The following is a 14,384-nucleotide window of genomic DNA, read 5'->3' as shown; positions in this document are numbered from 1 at the left end:
GCCAGACAGCATCTAGGAAAAGAGTACAGACGACGTTTTGGGCTGAACCCCTACGGCAGGAGTGGAGAAAAAAAAGCTGAGGAGTACATTTTAAAGGTGGGGTGAGGGGAGAGAGAAGCACAAGGTGATAGGTGAAACCTGGAGGGAGAAGGATGAAGTAAAGAGCTGGGAAGTTGATTGGTGAAAGAGACAGAAGGCCATGGAAGAAAGAAAAGGGGGGAGGAACACCAGAGGGATGCAATAGGCAGGCAAGGAGATAAGGTGAGAGAGGAAAAAGGGGATGGGAAATGGTGAAGGAGGGGGAGTGGAGGGCATTACTGGAAGTTTGACAAATTGATGTTCATGTCATCAGGTTGGAGGTTACCCAAATGAATTATAAGGTGTTGTTCTTCCAACCTAAGTGTGGCTTCATCACAACAGTGGAGGAGGCCATGGGTGGACATATCAGGATGGGAATAGGAAGTGGAATTAAAATGGGTGGCCACTGGAAGATCCCTCTTTTTCTGACGGACGGAAGGTAGATGCTTGGTGAAGAGGTCTCCCATTCCATATTGGGACTCGCCGATATATAGGAGGCCACACCGGGAGCACCAAACACAGTATATGATCCCCAACAGACTCACAGGTGAAGGACTGTTTGAAGCCCTGAATGTTAGTGAGGGAGGAGGTGTAGAGGCAGGTGTAGCACATGTTCTGTTTGCAAGGATAAATGCCAGGAGGGAGATCAGTGGGGAGGAATGAATAGACAAGGGAGTCGTGTAGGGAGTGATCCCTATGGAAAGCAGAAAGTGGGGAGAAGGAAAGATGTGTTTGTTAGTGGGATCCTGTTGGAGTTGGCAGAAGTTTCAGAGAATTATATGCTGGATGCGGAGGCTGGTGGGGTGGTAGGACAAGAGGAATCCTATCCATAGTAGGGTGGCGGGAATAAAGGTAAAGGCAGACGTGCATGAAATAGAAGAGATGCGGTTGTGGGCAGCGTTGAAGGTGGAGGAAAGGAAGCCCCTTTCTTTGAAAAAAGGAGGACATCTCCTTCGTTCTAGAATGAAAAGCCTCATCCTGAGAGCAGATGCAGCAAGAGTTGGAGAAATTGAGAGAAGGGGATGGGACAAGGTACAGTCCAGGTAGCAATGAGAGTTTGTGGGTTTATAATAGTCATCAGTGGAAAAGCTGTCTCTGGAGAGAGAGACGGTGAGATCAAGAAAGGGGAGGGAGGTGTTGAAAATGGACCAAGTAAATTTGAGGGCAGGATGGAAGTTGCGGGCAGGAAGCAGCACCAATGCAGTCATCGATGTAGTGTAGGAAAAGTGCGGGATGGTCACCAGTGTAGGCTTGAAACAGAGATTGGTCAATGTAACTGATAAACAGGTAGGCTTAGCTGGGACCCATGCAAGAGCCCATAGCTACCCCTTTTGTTTGAAGGATGTGGGAAGAGCCAAAGGAGAAATTATTGAGACTGAGAACAATTTCCGGTAGACAGAGGAGAGTGGTGGTGGAGGGTAACTGGTTAGGTCTGGTGTCCAGAAAAAAGCAGAAAGCTTTGAGGCATTCCCGGTGGGGGATGGAGGTGTATAGGGACTGGACATCCATAGTAAAAATAAGATCCTGGCGGGAGATGGAAATTAAAGTAATTAATATTTGACATGGTCATGGTTGGCCAATGGGCACTTTTCAGTGCTGTTTGATTCTATGACGTCGTTACTTGACCTTTCTGTTTCCCCCTAAAAAATATTGAATTTGTTTCAGCTATTGTTTCAGACAAATTGTTCCAGATCATAGGTACAAGAAATCCTCTGCATCAACCCTCTTATATTTTAACTAAGTTAAACTGAGGTCCGATTTGCCCTCTTATGCAGATGCTGAAGATCTGCTGGGCAAAGGAGGCCTATAATATTTGACCACTGTTTAATCTTTAATCATTGATTGTGCTATTATTACTAAATTAATATTCATAGATCTTGCTGCATACAATTCCTTACCATGAGTTTTTGACATTTTATGGGTGACAACTTCAAAAGTACTTCATTGGTTGTACAGAAATTAGACACCCTTAGATTGTTAATGTCAGTTTGTAATGCATGTCTCTTACTTGCTATTTTTATTTGATTGAATTACTGTGAAATATTTCAGTGTTATATGTGCTGCATGATTGCACTTCAGAGTGAAAACTTTTGTAAATGGTTTATCCCAGATAAATTCCAGTTCAATTAGGGCACATCACGACCATTTGGCCCAATTAAGTGGCCGCCTCAGTTAGCCAAAGTTGCATAGAAATAATTAAAAAGGTATAAAAAAGAAAAACTACCATTTAACTGAGTAAAATATTATGCATTTAAATTAAATACAGAACAAATTATAACATTACCTATACCACTACAGTACTATAAATCTGTATTAGTTTTTAATGATTGTCAATGGAAGAATTCATCCAGAGTATGCGGTTGTGTTCTTTTGATTGACTGTAAATAAACAAAAGCAGCAGAGACACGTCATACAGATAATGGATTGCCTTCATTTAAGGTTTTCGACAGTTGCAACCTTCAAATCTTCATTTTCATTGGAACATTCAAGGTTATTGTCAATACCTTCAAATTCTTTGTTGGTCCTAACTTGTGGAAGTAGTGAAATAATTTCATTTTCACTCATGGCTGTTCCTGGCATCTCCAAGCCTGAATGTTTGAAACTGCAGTGAGCAAAACCGTTCTGAATTGTCCTGCTTATTTCTCCCTATCAGTGACTAAAATCACTGATTTTGAACACAAACACACATAACTGATGCTATTTAAAAACTGTTTATTTGAAGCACGATGTTGTGTCTAATGGCCACAAAAGTGCACATGACTGAAGCTTATTAGGAACTATTCAGCACCAGACTCCCGTTCAAATTAAACTGCACAGTGTCCCAAAGAAATGAAGGGAATCCTGGCTATTTTCTCGATTAGTTTTTGTTCTTTAAGAATTGTCCCAAATAAGCGGCTGCTCCGATTAACTGATGGCCCAACTAACCAGAATCCATTGTATTTTGGGGTCCGACTTACCCCACTGGAAGCTTCATGGGGTGGCAGGGAGACGTCCTGTGACTGCTGCGCCAGAAGGAGATGTACCAGGGATAAGAGAGTGAAATATCAATGAATGGTAATCCCTGGCTGATGAGCCTGCAGCTGACCCATGAGCACCGCTGGAGATGTGGCAGGCAGCAAAGCCAAGCAGGAAACAACATTGTCCTGTAAATCGCATTGGTTTCTCATGAACAGACTGAAAACATTTTATAAAATATTAATATGGTTAAAGATTTTTTGTTTACATTAAGCTGTCCATTGTGGAACAAACTTTACAGCTTGTATCTTTTACGTCTTTCCTTTTTTAGTCTGTAGCAGTCATCTCAATGAAACTTATGGTGTTATAAGTTCACCGGGTTATCCAGGCAACTACCCACCCTACACAGACTGCTTTTGGACCATTTCAGTCAACCCCAACTTTCTGATTAATTTTTCTTTTGGACTCCTTCACATTGAACACCATGAGGATTGCAGCTTTGACTACCTAGAGGTAAAACATTCATCAAATATTTTGCAATATTAAAATTACATAGCCATTCCACAAATTTCTTCAGGGCATGTTTAAAATGCCTGGCCTAGTTTCTAGGATCAGTTTCTGAGGGGCAAATCTTTCAGCTGGATCTCTTAGAACAACGGTAGGACAGGAAGAACTTGGTGTAATTTGAACATCAGTACTTCAAAGGACAAGAAAGTGTATCATTTTCTGGGTCAGGAAATAGAGATTTTCTGATTAAAATTTTGGCGTCTGTCCCCCATAAATTTTGGATATAGATTCTCTCTCAACAACTTCAGAGAAAATTCCTTTGTACTTTGTCCTTTCCACTTGAAGTTAACATTAAGGTCCTATTTCAAGGCAATCTTTGGGTTTAAATTTATTGTAATCATAGGGATATAAACACAGAGTATAAATGTTAAAGTTAATCTTTTGCATCAACATTTTACATTATAAATGTGACATACATAAGTTAACATAAACTTAAAACAACAAGTTATAAATAACTTCCACATGTACAAAAATAAACATGATCCAATGGCAAGATTAGGAGAGCGAAGAAAAGAAATCTAGTCTAAACTGGGGTTTCTCAGATTAGTTCAAGAATCTGCTGGCGATGGAGAATAAGTTGTTGTTGAATTTGAGGTGTGTTTTTTTTCTGGCTTTCGCCTCTTGCCTGATGCTGGTACATGTATTCAGAAGAAGCTATGACTTGGATGGTGAGGGTTCCCAATGATGAACGTTTCCTTTCTGAGACACAACTCGTATAGGTGCATGAGATGGAGTTACTGTTAGAATTGAAATTGAATTGATTTGTTATTGTCATATGTACTGAGGTACAGTGAAAACCATCTGTGTATTGTTCTGACAGGTCAATTTATAACCCAGTGCGTTGATATCGTACATGGTAGAACAAAAACGGAATGCAAAATAAAGTAAAAGCAACAGAGGAAATGTAGTACAGTAGACAGTAATGTGCAAGTTCACTACAAGTAAAATTGTGAGGTCAAGAGTTCATCTTATTGTACTAGAAAACCATTCAATCATCTTGTAACGAATTAGTAGAATCTGTCTTTGAGCCCAGTGGTATGCGCTACCAGGCTTTTGTATTATCTGCTCCATGGGAGAGGGGAGAAGAGCGAATGAGGTGGGTGCAGTCTTTGGTTATGCTGATTTCTTTATTGAGGCCATGAAAAGAATACAGTTCATGGAAGAGAGGCTGTGGTGCAGACATATGCTGACCTCCTTCAAGTTATGTACTCGCCCATTAACCTTATATACTTTGTGAGGTTACGACTGGAGGGCATCTATACATGTCACCCTGGTGAAATTTGGCTCCTACGTATTCATTGTTCTTGCTGTAAAATACTAAGTTTGGACATGTTTATTTGTATATTTTGTCACTTATTTATGAGTGAACCAAGTGAGTAGAAGTCACTGATTTTGTATCTTAGCATATTATTTTGGTGGCTTGTATATTATGCTTGCATATAATGTGAATTGCTATTATTTCTATGAACAAAGCATGTAAATGTCTTTGCACTTGAGTAATTAGTTAAACATACAGCATGTGTCAGTTACACAAAAAGCTTTTAATTTGACTATGTACTGCATCTGGTATGCCACATTATGAGGAAATCGTCATTTAATTGCCCTGCAAGTGTTTCCATTGCAGGGATAATCCACATGCATCACATTGAATTTATGAATTTTCTGAAAAAAATAAGGCTCAACAATGCTGTGAAATAAACTCTGAAAGGAAGCCTTCAGTTTTACAACTTACTGATTCATTGCTGCTGTCAAGAACAACCTATTTTGAAGTCTCTTTATTATTCGGTTACTTTGCTGCTTTGTTGGCTCAGATTTTTTTTTGGCACAATGTAAGTTACAGGCATTTCTTAAAGCTGCATTGAAACTACTCGTTCTGCTTGTTCTGCTGGAATTTGTCATTCTTTTCTACCCACTTGAGTTTCCATCTGGATACGGCTGTACATTTGAAGATCACCTATTACATTGGGCAATTGTGGTTGCTCTAAAGTTATTTATAAAGCTGTTATCTTGGGTCCTGAACTTGTCTGAGGAGATGGAGAAGATGATTGTACCATTCCATTTTCAAGTGAATACTTGAGTACGGAGTGAGTTAGTTCTGTTCCTTGTGGAAGTACAGCAGTAGCCTGTTTTTGGCATGAGGCAGATAGTAGTTTTGAGAGCAGCTCATGTTAGGCCGTTGTAAGAAAATGCAATTGCTTCTTATTGATAATGGCGGCAATACAGACTTCCAGGGTGAGTGCCTGAAATCAACATCTGATCTCCTTTGTAAAATTGGTTTACAGGTTTCCCCCGCCATCTGAAGGAGAGCTTTCCTATGAAACGATTTGTAAGCTGAAATGTCGTAAAGGGAAGAAGCAATTACCATTTATTTATATGGGAAAATTTTGTGAGCGTTCACAGACCCAAAATAACCTACCAAATCATGCCAAATAACACATAAAACCTAAAATAACAGTAACATATAGTAAAAGCAGGAATAATATGATAAGTACACAACCGATGTAAAGTAGAAATACTTTTCCACAATCATTACTGCACTGTTCGCCGAAGCAAAAATCTCACGCAAGCGCTTTCGGCAGAAAATCTCACGCAAGCGCTATTGGCAAAAACACGGCGCAAGCGCTCTCCAGTAACCTTTAAGCTATAAAGCTGTCAAATCATACCAAATAACATGTAAAAATACACAGCCTATGTAAAGTAGAAATAATGTAAGTACAGTGTAGTATCACTTACCGGAATTGGTTCAGCGCCGAGCACACTGCTGATGGTGTGTTAGACTGAGTCATTGCAGGCTAGGGTGGTGCAGTGGCCCCCACCCTCCAAGCCGCCAACCGATACATTGCCGCGAAGCATGCAGGGGTCCAGCGGTAGCTGGGAGGCACCCAGCACATCTTTAAGAAAAAAGCCGAAATAAACATGCTAATTAATTAGATGCCACCCAACACGTAATTGTCGGCCCAGATCAGTGCCGATTGCCGATTGCATCACCTCTGATTTGGGCCGACATTTACGTGTGGGCAGCACCTAATTAATTAGCATGTTTATCTCGGCTTTTTTCTTAAAGATGTGCTGTGTGCCTCCTGGCTACCGCTACATTCTCCGCGAATTGGTATCTGTTCGTGGCCCGGGGGTTGGGGTGATGGGACACTGGGGTATCATCTCGTTGTCTGTTTCCATTAAAGCAGGTGGCTCATCTTCTCCTATGACTGCCCGCCTCGATGTCGAAGGTCGAGGTTTGTCGTCTGCTGTGGCTGATGTGACTGCTGAACCTCGTGCATTTTTCTATCATACAGTTCTTTGTAAGGACTCAAACCATCTTGCAAATATCCCCTAAACCTACGTACCCTTTCAAAATTAAAGTCGTACTTTATCATTACTCATTCGGTTTCCATTGTTATCCTTCCCTTTTCCAATTGCATCAGCTCTTCATCTATCAGTTCTTGGTCATGGGATGCCAAAACTTCTTCAACATCATCTTCGTCAGCTTCCACAAGCCAAACTCACGTTGTCCTTACTTCGTTCACCACGATCAAAATGCTTAATTATGTATAGTTTCATGCTAAGTGTAACACCCTTACGAGCTCTTTTAGGCTTTTCCGATACCATAGAACTCATCTTGCAAACAGCTGCTCACAGGCACGTGTTAAAGCAATGCTGTTCCGAATCCGGGGGAGAGCAGCTGCTCAGGGCGCGCACTGCCTTTTATCGTGTGCTGATTTTTTTCATAACAGTGAAAACACCTTCTGTTAACGAAAACAGGGTACTTGTAGGTCTTTCATAACAGTGAGGTTTCGTAAAGCGAACGTTCGAAAAGCGGGGGACACCTGTATTCTGCATCTAGTTAGTGCAGGCTGGCTGCATATAGGTAACAGACAACGGGCTACAAAACTACATCAATAATCTTCAGATTTCACATTCAACGGTTGAACGTGGAGCAGTTAAGTGTGGCACCTTTAAGGGTCAAGGTCAAGGCCAAGGCTGAAAACGCAGCAGGAAAGGTGGGATTCAAACTAGGCTGAAGCACGGAGGGATGAGGCTTCCTCTGTCTACCATCTTGTTCGCAAATGTACAGTCATTTGAAAATAAGACTGATGATCTCAGGGCAAGGCTGCTGGATCAGAGGCAGATGAGGCATATCTCAATTGTTTGTTGCATTGAGACTTGGTTAATGGTGAACACTTCGGACGCAGCTATCCAGAAGGTTTTATGATTTTCGGAATGGATCAAACTTTGAAGTCTGGTAAGGAAAGGAGTAGCGGTAAATGGCTTTTAGTCAATTCTTATTGGTGCACGGACATTGAGGGTATGCCAGCTTCTTGTTTTCCTGACTTGGAACAACTATCGATTACATGTAAACCATTCTGTTTGCCTTGGGAGTTTTCATCCGTGATCCTGACCGCAATTTACATACCACCAGCGGCCGATTATAAGAAAGCACTGACGAAACTCTGCGATGCTATCTGTAAGCAAGAAACGGCCCATTCTGACACATTTCAAATCAACCAAGCCTGTTTGAAGAAAACCCTGCCCAATTATCAGCAGCATATATCCTGTTGCACCAGAGGTCTCAACACATTATGTTAAGGGCTGCCTATCATTGCTTCCCAAAACCACATTTTGGCAAATCTGATCATTTTGCTGTACTTCTACTACCTGCATACAGACAGAGCCTCCAGAGATCAAGTCAATTGAGAGAAGATTGTAGGAGTTTGAGGAACGGTTACAGGATTGCCTTGAATCAGTGGACTGAGCTATGTTCAAAAACTCATCTGAGGACCTGAATGACTACACCAGGGCTGTTACAGACTTCATTAAAGTAGCTGTGGGTGAGTGTGTCCCCACAAAATTGTTTGGGGTTTTCCCCAATCAGAAGCCCTGGATGAACAATGAAATCCAGAACCTGCTGAGAGCCAGATCAGAGGCATTCACAGCTGGAGATCAAGAATGCTAGAAGAGGTGCAGATATGATTTCTAGAAGGCTATCTCTCGGGCGAAGTGGAAATTCTGGACCAGACTGGAATCTACGAGGGATGCTCGACAGCTGTGGCAGGGTTTGAATGTCATAACCCTCCTACAAAGCTAAATCTTGCGACATAGGGGACAGCAGAGCTTCACTTCCTTGTATGCTCTCTTTGACCACCAGAACAGGGAGGAACCATCGCACACCTCCATGGCTCCCCATGGTCCTTTGGCCGCAGTATCTGAAGATGACGTGTGAAGAGAGATCAAGAGAGAGAATCCAAGGAAAGCATCCCGTTTGGACAGAGTACCTGGCCGAATACTGTAGTCCTGTGCCGACCAACTGGCTCCGGCAGTCTGTGGTACTCCTGCTTCAAGCAGGCTTAAGTCCTATCGATGCCAAGAAGAGCATGGTAACCTGTTTAAATGACTATCACCCAGTGGCATTTATTTACATCCACAGTGGTGAAGTATTTTGAGAGGCTGGTATTGAAGCATACGTATTAGCTTCTGTTTGAATGGTGACTTAGATCTGCTCCAATTCATCTACTGAAGCAACAGGTCTACAGCAGATGCTACCTCGTTGGCTCTTCACACAACTCGGGAACGTCTTGACAGCAAAGATGCATACGTCAGGATGCTCTTTATTGATTGCAGGAATGCATTTAAGACCATCATAAAAACTAATCAGTAAACTCCAAGACCTGGGCTTCAATAACCCTGTGTAATTGCATTCTGGATTTCCTCACTTGCAGACCCCAGTCAGTTCCAATTGGCAAAAAGTTCTATTTTAACTTCATCAGTCCATAGGACTTGTTTCCAAAATGCATCGGGCTTGTTTAGATGTTCCTTTGAACCTTTTGAATGGAACTTTTTGACCGCAATGAGCAAAGGTATGTTTGGAGCAAAAAGGGTGCAGAATTTCATGAAAAGAACCCCTCTCTAACTGTTAAGCATGGGGCTGGATCGATCATGCTTTGGGCTTGTGTTGCAGCCAGTGGTACAGAGAACATTTACTGGTAGAGGGAAGAATGAATTCAATTAAATATCAGCAAACTCTGGAAGCAAACATCACACCGTCTGTAAAAAAGCCGAAGATGAAAAGAGGATGGCTTCTACAACAGGATAATGATCCTAAACACACCACAAAATCCACAATGGACTACCTCAGGAGGTGCAAGCTGAAGGTTTTGCCATGGCCCTGACAGTCCCCTGACCTAGACATCATCGAGAGTCTGTGGATAGACCTCAAAAGAGCAGTGCATGCAAGACGGCCCAAGAACCTCACAGAACTAGAAGCCTTTTGCAAGGAAGAATGGGCGAAAATCCCCCAAACAAGAATTGAAAGACTCTTAGCTGGCTACGAAAAACACTTACAAGCTGTGATACTTGACAAAGGGGGAGTTACTAAGTACTGACCCTGCAGGGTGCCCAAACTTTTGCTTCAGGCCCTTTTCCTTTTTTGTTATTTTGAAACTGTAAAATATGGAAATAAAAAAAGTTTTCTTGCTTTCTTTCCTTCTTTCTTAAAGAAATGTGTCATCTTTAACTTTATGCCTTTTGGAAATCAGTTCATCTTTTAATCGCTTAGCTATTAACAGTAACAGAAATTTTGACTGGGGTGCCCAAACTTTTGCATGCCACTGTATGTACTCTGATAATAAATTTTACTTTGAACTTTGGAGGTTAGTTAAGTGTTTTTTTTCTAAGTTTACTGCACTATCGGTGAGAATAGTGGACAAACAACCTTTATAAATTCACGAGTGACCTATTTCATGTATAGTCTCCAACAACATGCCTGCATTCTGATGAAATAAGTGCTGAATTGCAAACAGACCAGTCATCTATCAAGTTCACTTAAATGAAAGCCAAGACTCACTATTTACTATTCATTTGGTTTATATCATTGAAACCCACAAAATTCTGATGGAATTTGTAAGGATAAGTGTAGTGTTGGTATTTCCCTGGGCTGATGTGTCTGGAGCCAGAGTCACAGGGACAGTCATTCAGAACAGCGATGAAAAGAAATTACTATACTCAGAGTATTGAATCTATGAAATTCTGTACCCAAAGAACCATAGAACTCTACTGCACACAAACAGGCCCTTCAGCTCATTTAGTCCATGCCGAACTATTAATCTGCCGAGTTCCATTGACCAGCACCCAGGCCATCGCTCTCCAGACCCCTTCCATTCGTGTATCTATACAAATTTCTTTCAAAATTTTGTAATCAAATCCACATCCACTACTTCTGCTGGCAACTCGTTCTACATTCTCAGCACCATCTGAGTGAAGAAGTTACCCCTCATGTTCCCATTAAACATTTCACCTTTCACCCTTAACCCATGACCTCTATTTCTAATCTCACCCAGCCTCAGTGGAAAAAGCGTGCTTGCATTTACCCTATTTATACTCTCATAATTTTTTATACCTCTATCAAATCTCCCCTCATTCTTCTACACTCTAGGGAATGAAGTCCTAATCTGTTCAACCTTTCCCTGTAGCACAAATTATCAGGTCCTGGCAAGATCCTTGTAAATATTCTCTGCACTCTTTCAACATTATTGACATATTTTGTGTAGGTAGGTGGCCAAAACTACACATGATGCAACTTCAACATAACATGCCAACTCCTGTACTCAGTACTTTGATTTATGTTGGCCAATTTGCCAAAAGCTTTCTTTACAACCCTTTCTACCTGTGATGCCATTTTCAAGAAATTATGGATCTGTATTCCAAGATTTCTTTGTTCTATTACACTCCTTAGTGCCCTAGCTAAGGGTACAAAAGGGGATAGCTTTCAAATCCAGATTCTGCTGCAAGCTTTGATAGTCTCCTTTGCTGACTACTACACCCCCAATCTTGGTGCCTTCCACAAATTTGCTGATCCAGATTGCCACGTTATTATCCAGATCGTTGATAACGTTGACAAAGGACAATGGACTCAGCACCAATTATTATGGCACACCACTAATCACAGGCCACCAGTTAGGAGGCAACCGTTTATTACCACTCTCTGGCTTCTCCTGCAAAGCCAATGTCTGATCCAATTTACTACTTCTTCTTGAATGCTAAGCGACTAAATCTTCTTGACCAGCCTACCATGTGGGACCTTGTCCAAGGCCTTGCTAAAGTGCATTTAGACAGCATCCACTGCCTTGCCTTTATCAACTTTCTTTGTAACTTCCTGGAAAGAGCTGTAGAAGTCAGTTACTGAACATATGCAAAACAGTGACTGATAGATGTAAGTGAAACAAACAATATGGGATTAGATGCATATCTTTCTCTCTTTCTTACTTACAATGGTACAGAAAGGGGCCATTCAGTCCATTAAGTCAATGCTACCTGCAAGAAGATCAATTCCATCAGTTTTATAGTCTTTCGTCCCGTACATATCTAATGTTTCTCCCTTCTGCCATCAACTCCCTTTTACTTATTTTATCACTTAACCTACAATAAAATCTTAACTCTTCAAGCAAAGGTTGTTTTAGGATGTAGGTGGAAACCAGAGCATCTGACAGAAATCTATAAGATCACAGGGACAATATGCAAACTGCACACAGACAGCACCCAAGATTAGGATCAAATCTGTGACCCTGGAGCTTGTACGGCAGCAGCATTAACCATGTGCACCTCATAACAAACTCTCCAGAGTTCAGCAAATTCATTGAAATGATATATTAAATCTAGCTATTTCACAACCTGCTCCGTGTACATGTGCGCGTGTTTGCACGCACATTAGCGGATATATGTGTACCTCTATGTTAGAAACTTAATCTGGTCTTTACCATAGTAATGTATAGTGTAGCTCATTCTATTTTATTTAGCATTTAGTATAACATGCACATGGTTCAATTTTTTCTCATACTGAGTATTTTTGCATTTGGTTCTCTGCATTTACTATATGCATAATAATGTGCAGTTATTAATTCTCTTTTGCTATCTGTAGATTAGAGATGGACTGCTGGACCAGGATCCCATCCTTCGCAAATACTGTGGCAATGAAAGCCCTCCCCCTCTCCTGACATCTGGCCCTACTGCACGGATCCATTTCCACAGTGACAAAAGTAACAGTGGACAAGGGTTTTATGTCACATACATTGCATTACCTGGTAAATATTTGTGTGTTATCCCTCATATCTTAATTGGGTTATAAAACAGTTTCAAATTTGAATATTGCCCTGTATACATGTAGAAAAATTGTTATATTTTGTATGTGTCACTGGCTAAAGATTTTTTTAATTGTCCATCTCTAGCTATGCTTGAGTTGTTGCAATCTGTGTGTTAAAGGTACTCACAGAGTGTTGCTAAGTAGAGAACTCAGGACTTCAATCCAGTGACTATGGAAGGATGATAATGCATTTCCAACAAAAGACTTGGAGGAGAATTTGCAGCTGGTGATCTTCCCATGCATCTGATATGCTTGGAGATACAAGAGACTGAGATGCTGGAATTTGAATCAGAAGTAAAAAGCTGAAAGAACTCTGTGGGTTGAGCAGCACCTGAGGGGGAAAAGGAATTGCCACTTCTTTGTGTTGAAACCATGCACAAGGATGGTACTCTTGTAGGCTCCTGACCTGAAATGTTCCATCCCCTCACAGATGGTGCTCGACCCACTGAGTTCCTCCAGCATGTTGTTTCTTGTATCTGATGTGCTTGATCTTCCAAGCGGTAGAAAGCCAAAGTTGGGAGGTACCATTAAGGAAGCTGTGTATTTTGGAGAGTGAAGGCAGTCAATGCAACAAAAGGGCATCATTTGGTGAGACAGAGATCCAATATTTCAGCTTTCAGCAACAAACCATCTGCTGGAAGAACTCAATGGCTTGAGTGGCCTTTAAGGAAGGAAAGGAATTTTTCGACATTACAGTCTGAAACCCTGCATCAGAACTTATTTCTTTCCCCTCACAGATACTACTCAATCCACTGAGTTCACCCGGCAGATTGTTTGATGTTCCATGTTCCAGCATATGTCATCTCCTGTGTCTCCAAACAGACTGCTTTGATGTGGATGATTTCAAGATTGTTTATTGTTGACCTGCAGCCAAACAGGCCACTTGAGAGTATTCAGGGCAGTCGCTAACCACAAACTATTCAAATCTGACCCATCACCTACTTAAGGGTTGTCATTAACTGTGTTCTCCAGAAAATTGATTATAGTATCTTCAGTAAGGAAAATGCATCTTCATGAAGCACAGACCCATTTGCTCCTTATTGTCTTGCAGCAAACCCATTTAGCATGTCTTTTGTCCCACTCATCCAACTCACTTCATCCAGTACTGACTGTGAGTTTTACCAGTGGTTATCTCGCACCATTCATCTCTGCATCTTCTTACCAACATTATATTTCACTTGTGGGAAATGCCCTATACATCTGACATTATTTTAACTGATTGTGTAGAAATTACAATCTTCTGGGAAATGTGAAATGTTGATGCTCACCCATACGTTCCAATAACTATCCTGTCCAAGCTATTGCAGGCATGTGGCCCACACCAGCACGACACACCCTACACTCTGCCTATTTTCCTTTTTGAACATCTCACTTCGTTCCATTTTCTGACCATTCATTGAACATTAAATTTCTTTAGCATCTACTCTTCATTGCTTTCCTCACTCAGACTTGTACTGTGCAGCTGTGCTACTTTCATTTTAATTGATGTTGCTCTCTAGGTTCCTGTTCTCCTTTAGTCTCCCCCTCCATGTTAGTCCCCAACCCAAATTCTCTGTTACTTTATGATTTGGCACTCTCAGTTTCCCTTACTTCAGTTATCTCATTCACAGATAGCACTATTTCTTAACATTTCCTTGCATATTATACTTCCAAC

General features: G+C 41.3%; 1 protein-coding gene across 3 annotated transcripts in view; it reads left to right on the top strand.

Annotated features, from left to right (window-relative positions):
* The window catches only part of cubn (cubilin (intrinsic factor-cobalamin receptor)), a 264,719-nt gene that overhangs the window by 41,379 nt on the left and 208,956 nt on the right, over positions 1–14,384 (top strand). For all 3 annotated transcript variants that reach the window (XM_063044183.1, XM_063044182.1, XM_063044184.1), the window contains 2 exons: positions 3,365–3,546; positions 12,509–12,671. In XM_063044183.1, coding sequence (XP_062900253.1) covers positions 3,365–3,546; positions 12,509–12,671 — 345 coding nt within the window. The remainder of the gene's footprint in view (positions 1–3,364; positions 3,547–12,508; positions 12,672–14,384) is intronic.

This window comes from Mobula hypostoma, chromosome 3 (genome assembly GCF_963921235.1).
Source record: "Mobula hypostoma chromosome 3, sMobHyp1.1, whole genome shotgun sequence".
NCBI classification, from domain to species: Eukaryota; Metazoa; Chordata; class Chondrichthyes; order Myliobatiformes; family Myliobatidae; genus Mobula; species Mobula hypostoma.
This window is presented reverse-complemented; position numbering and strand designations above follow the sequence as displayed.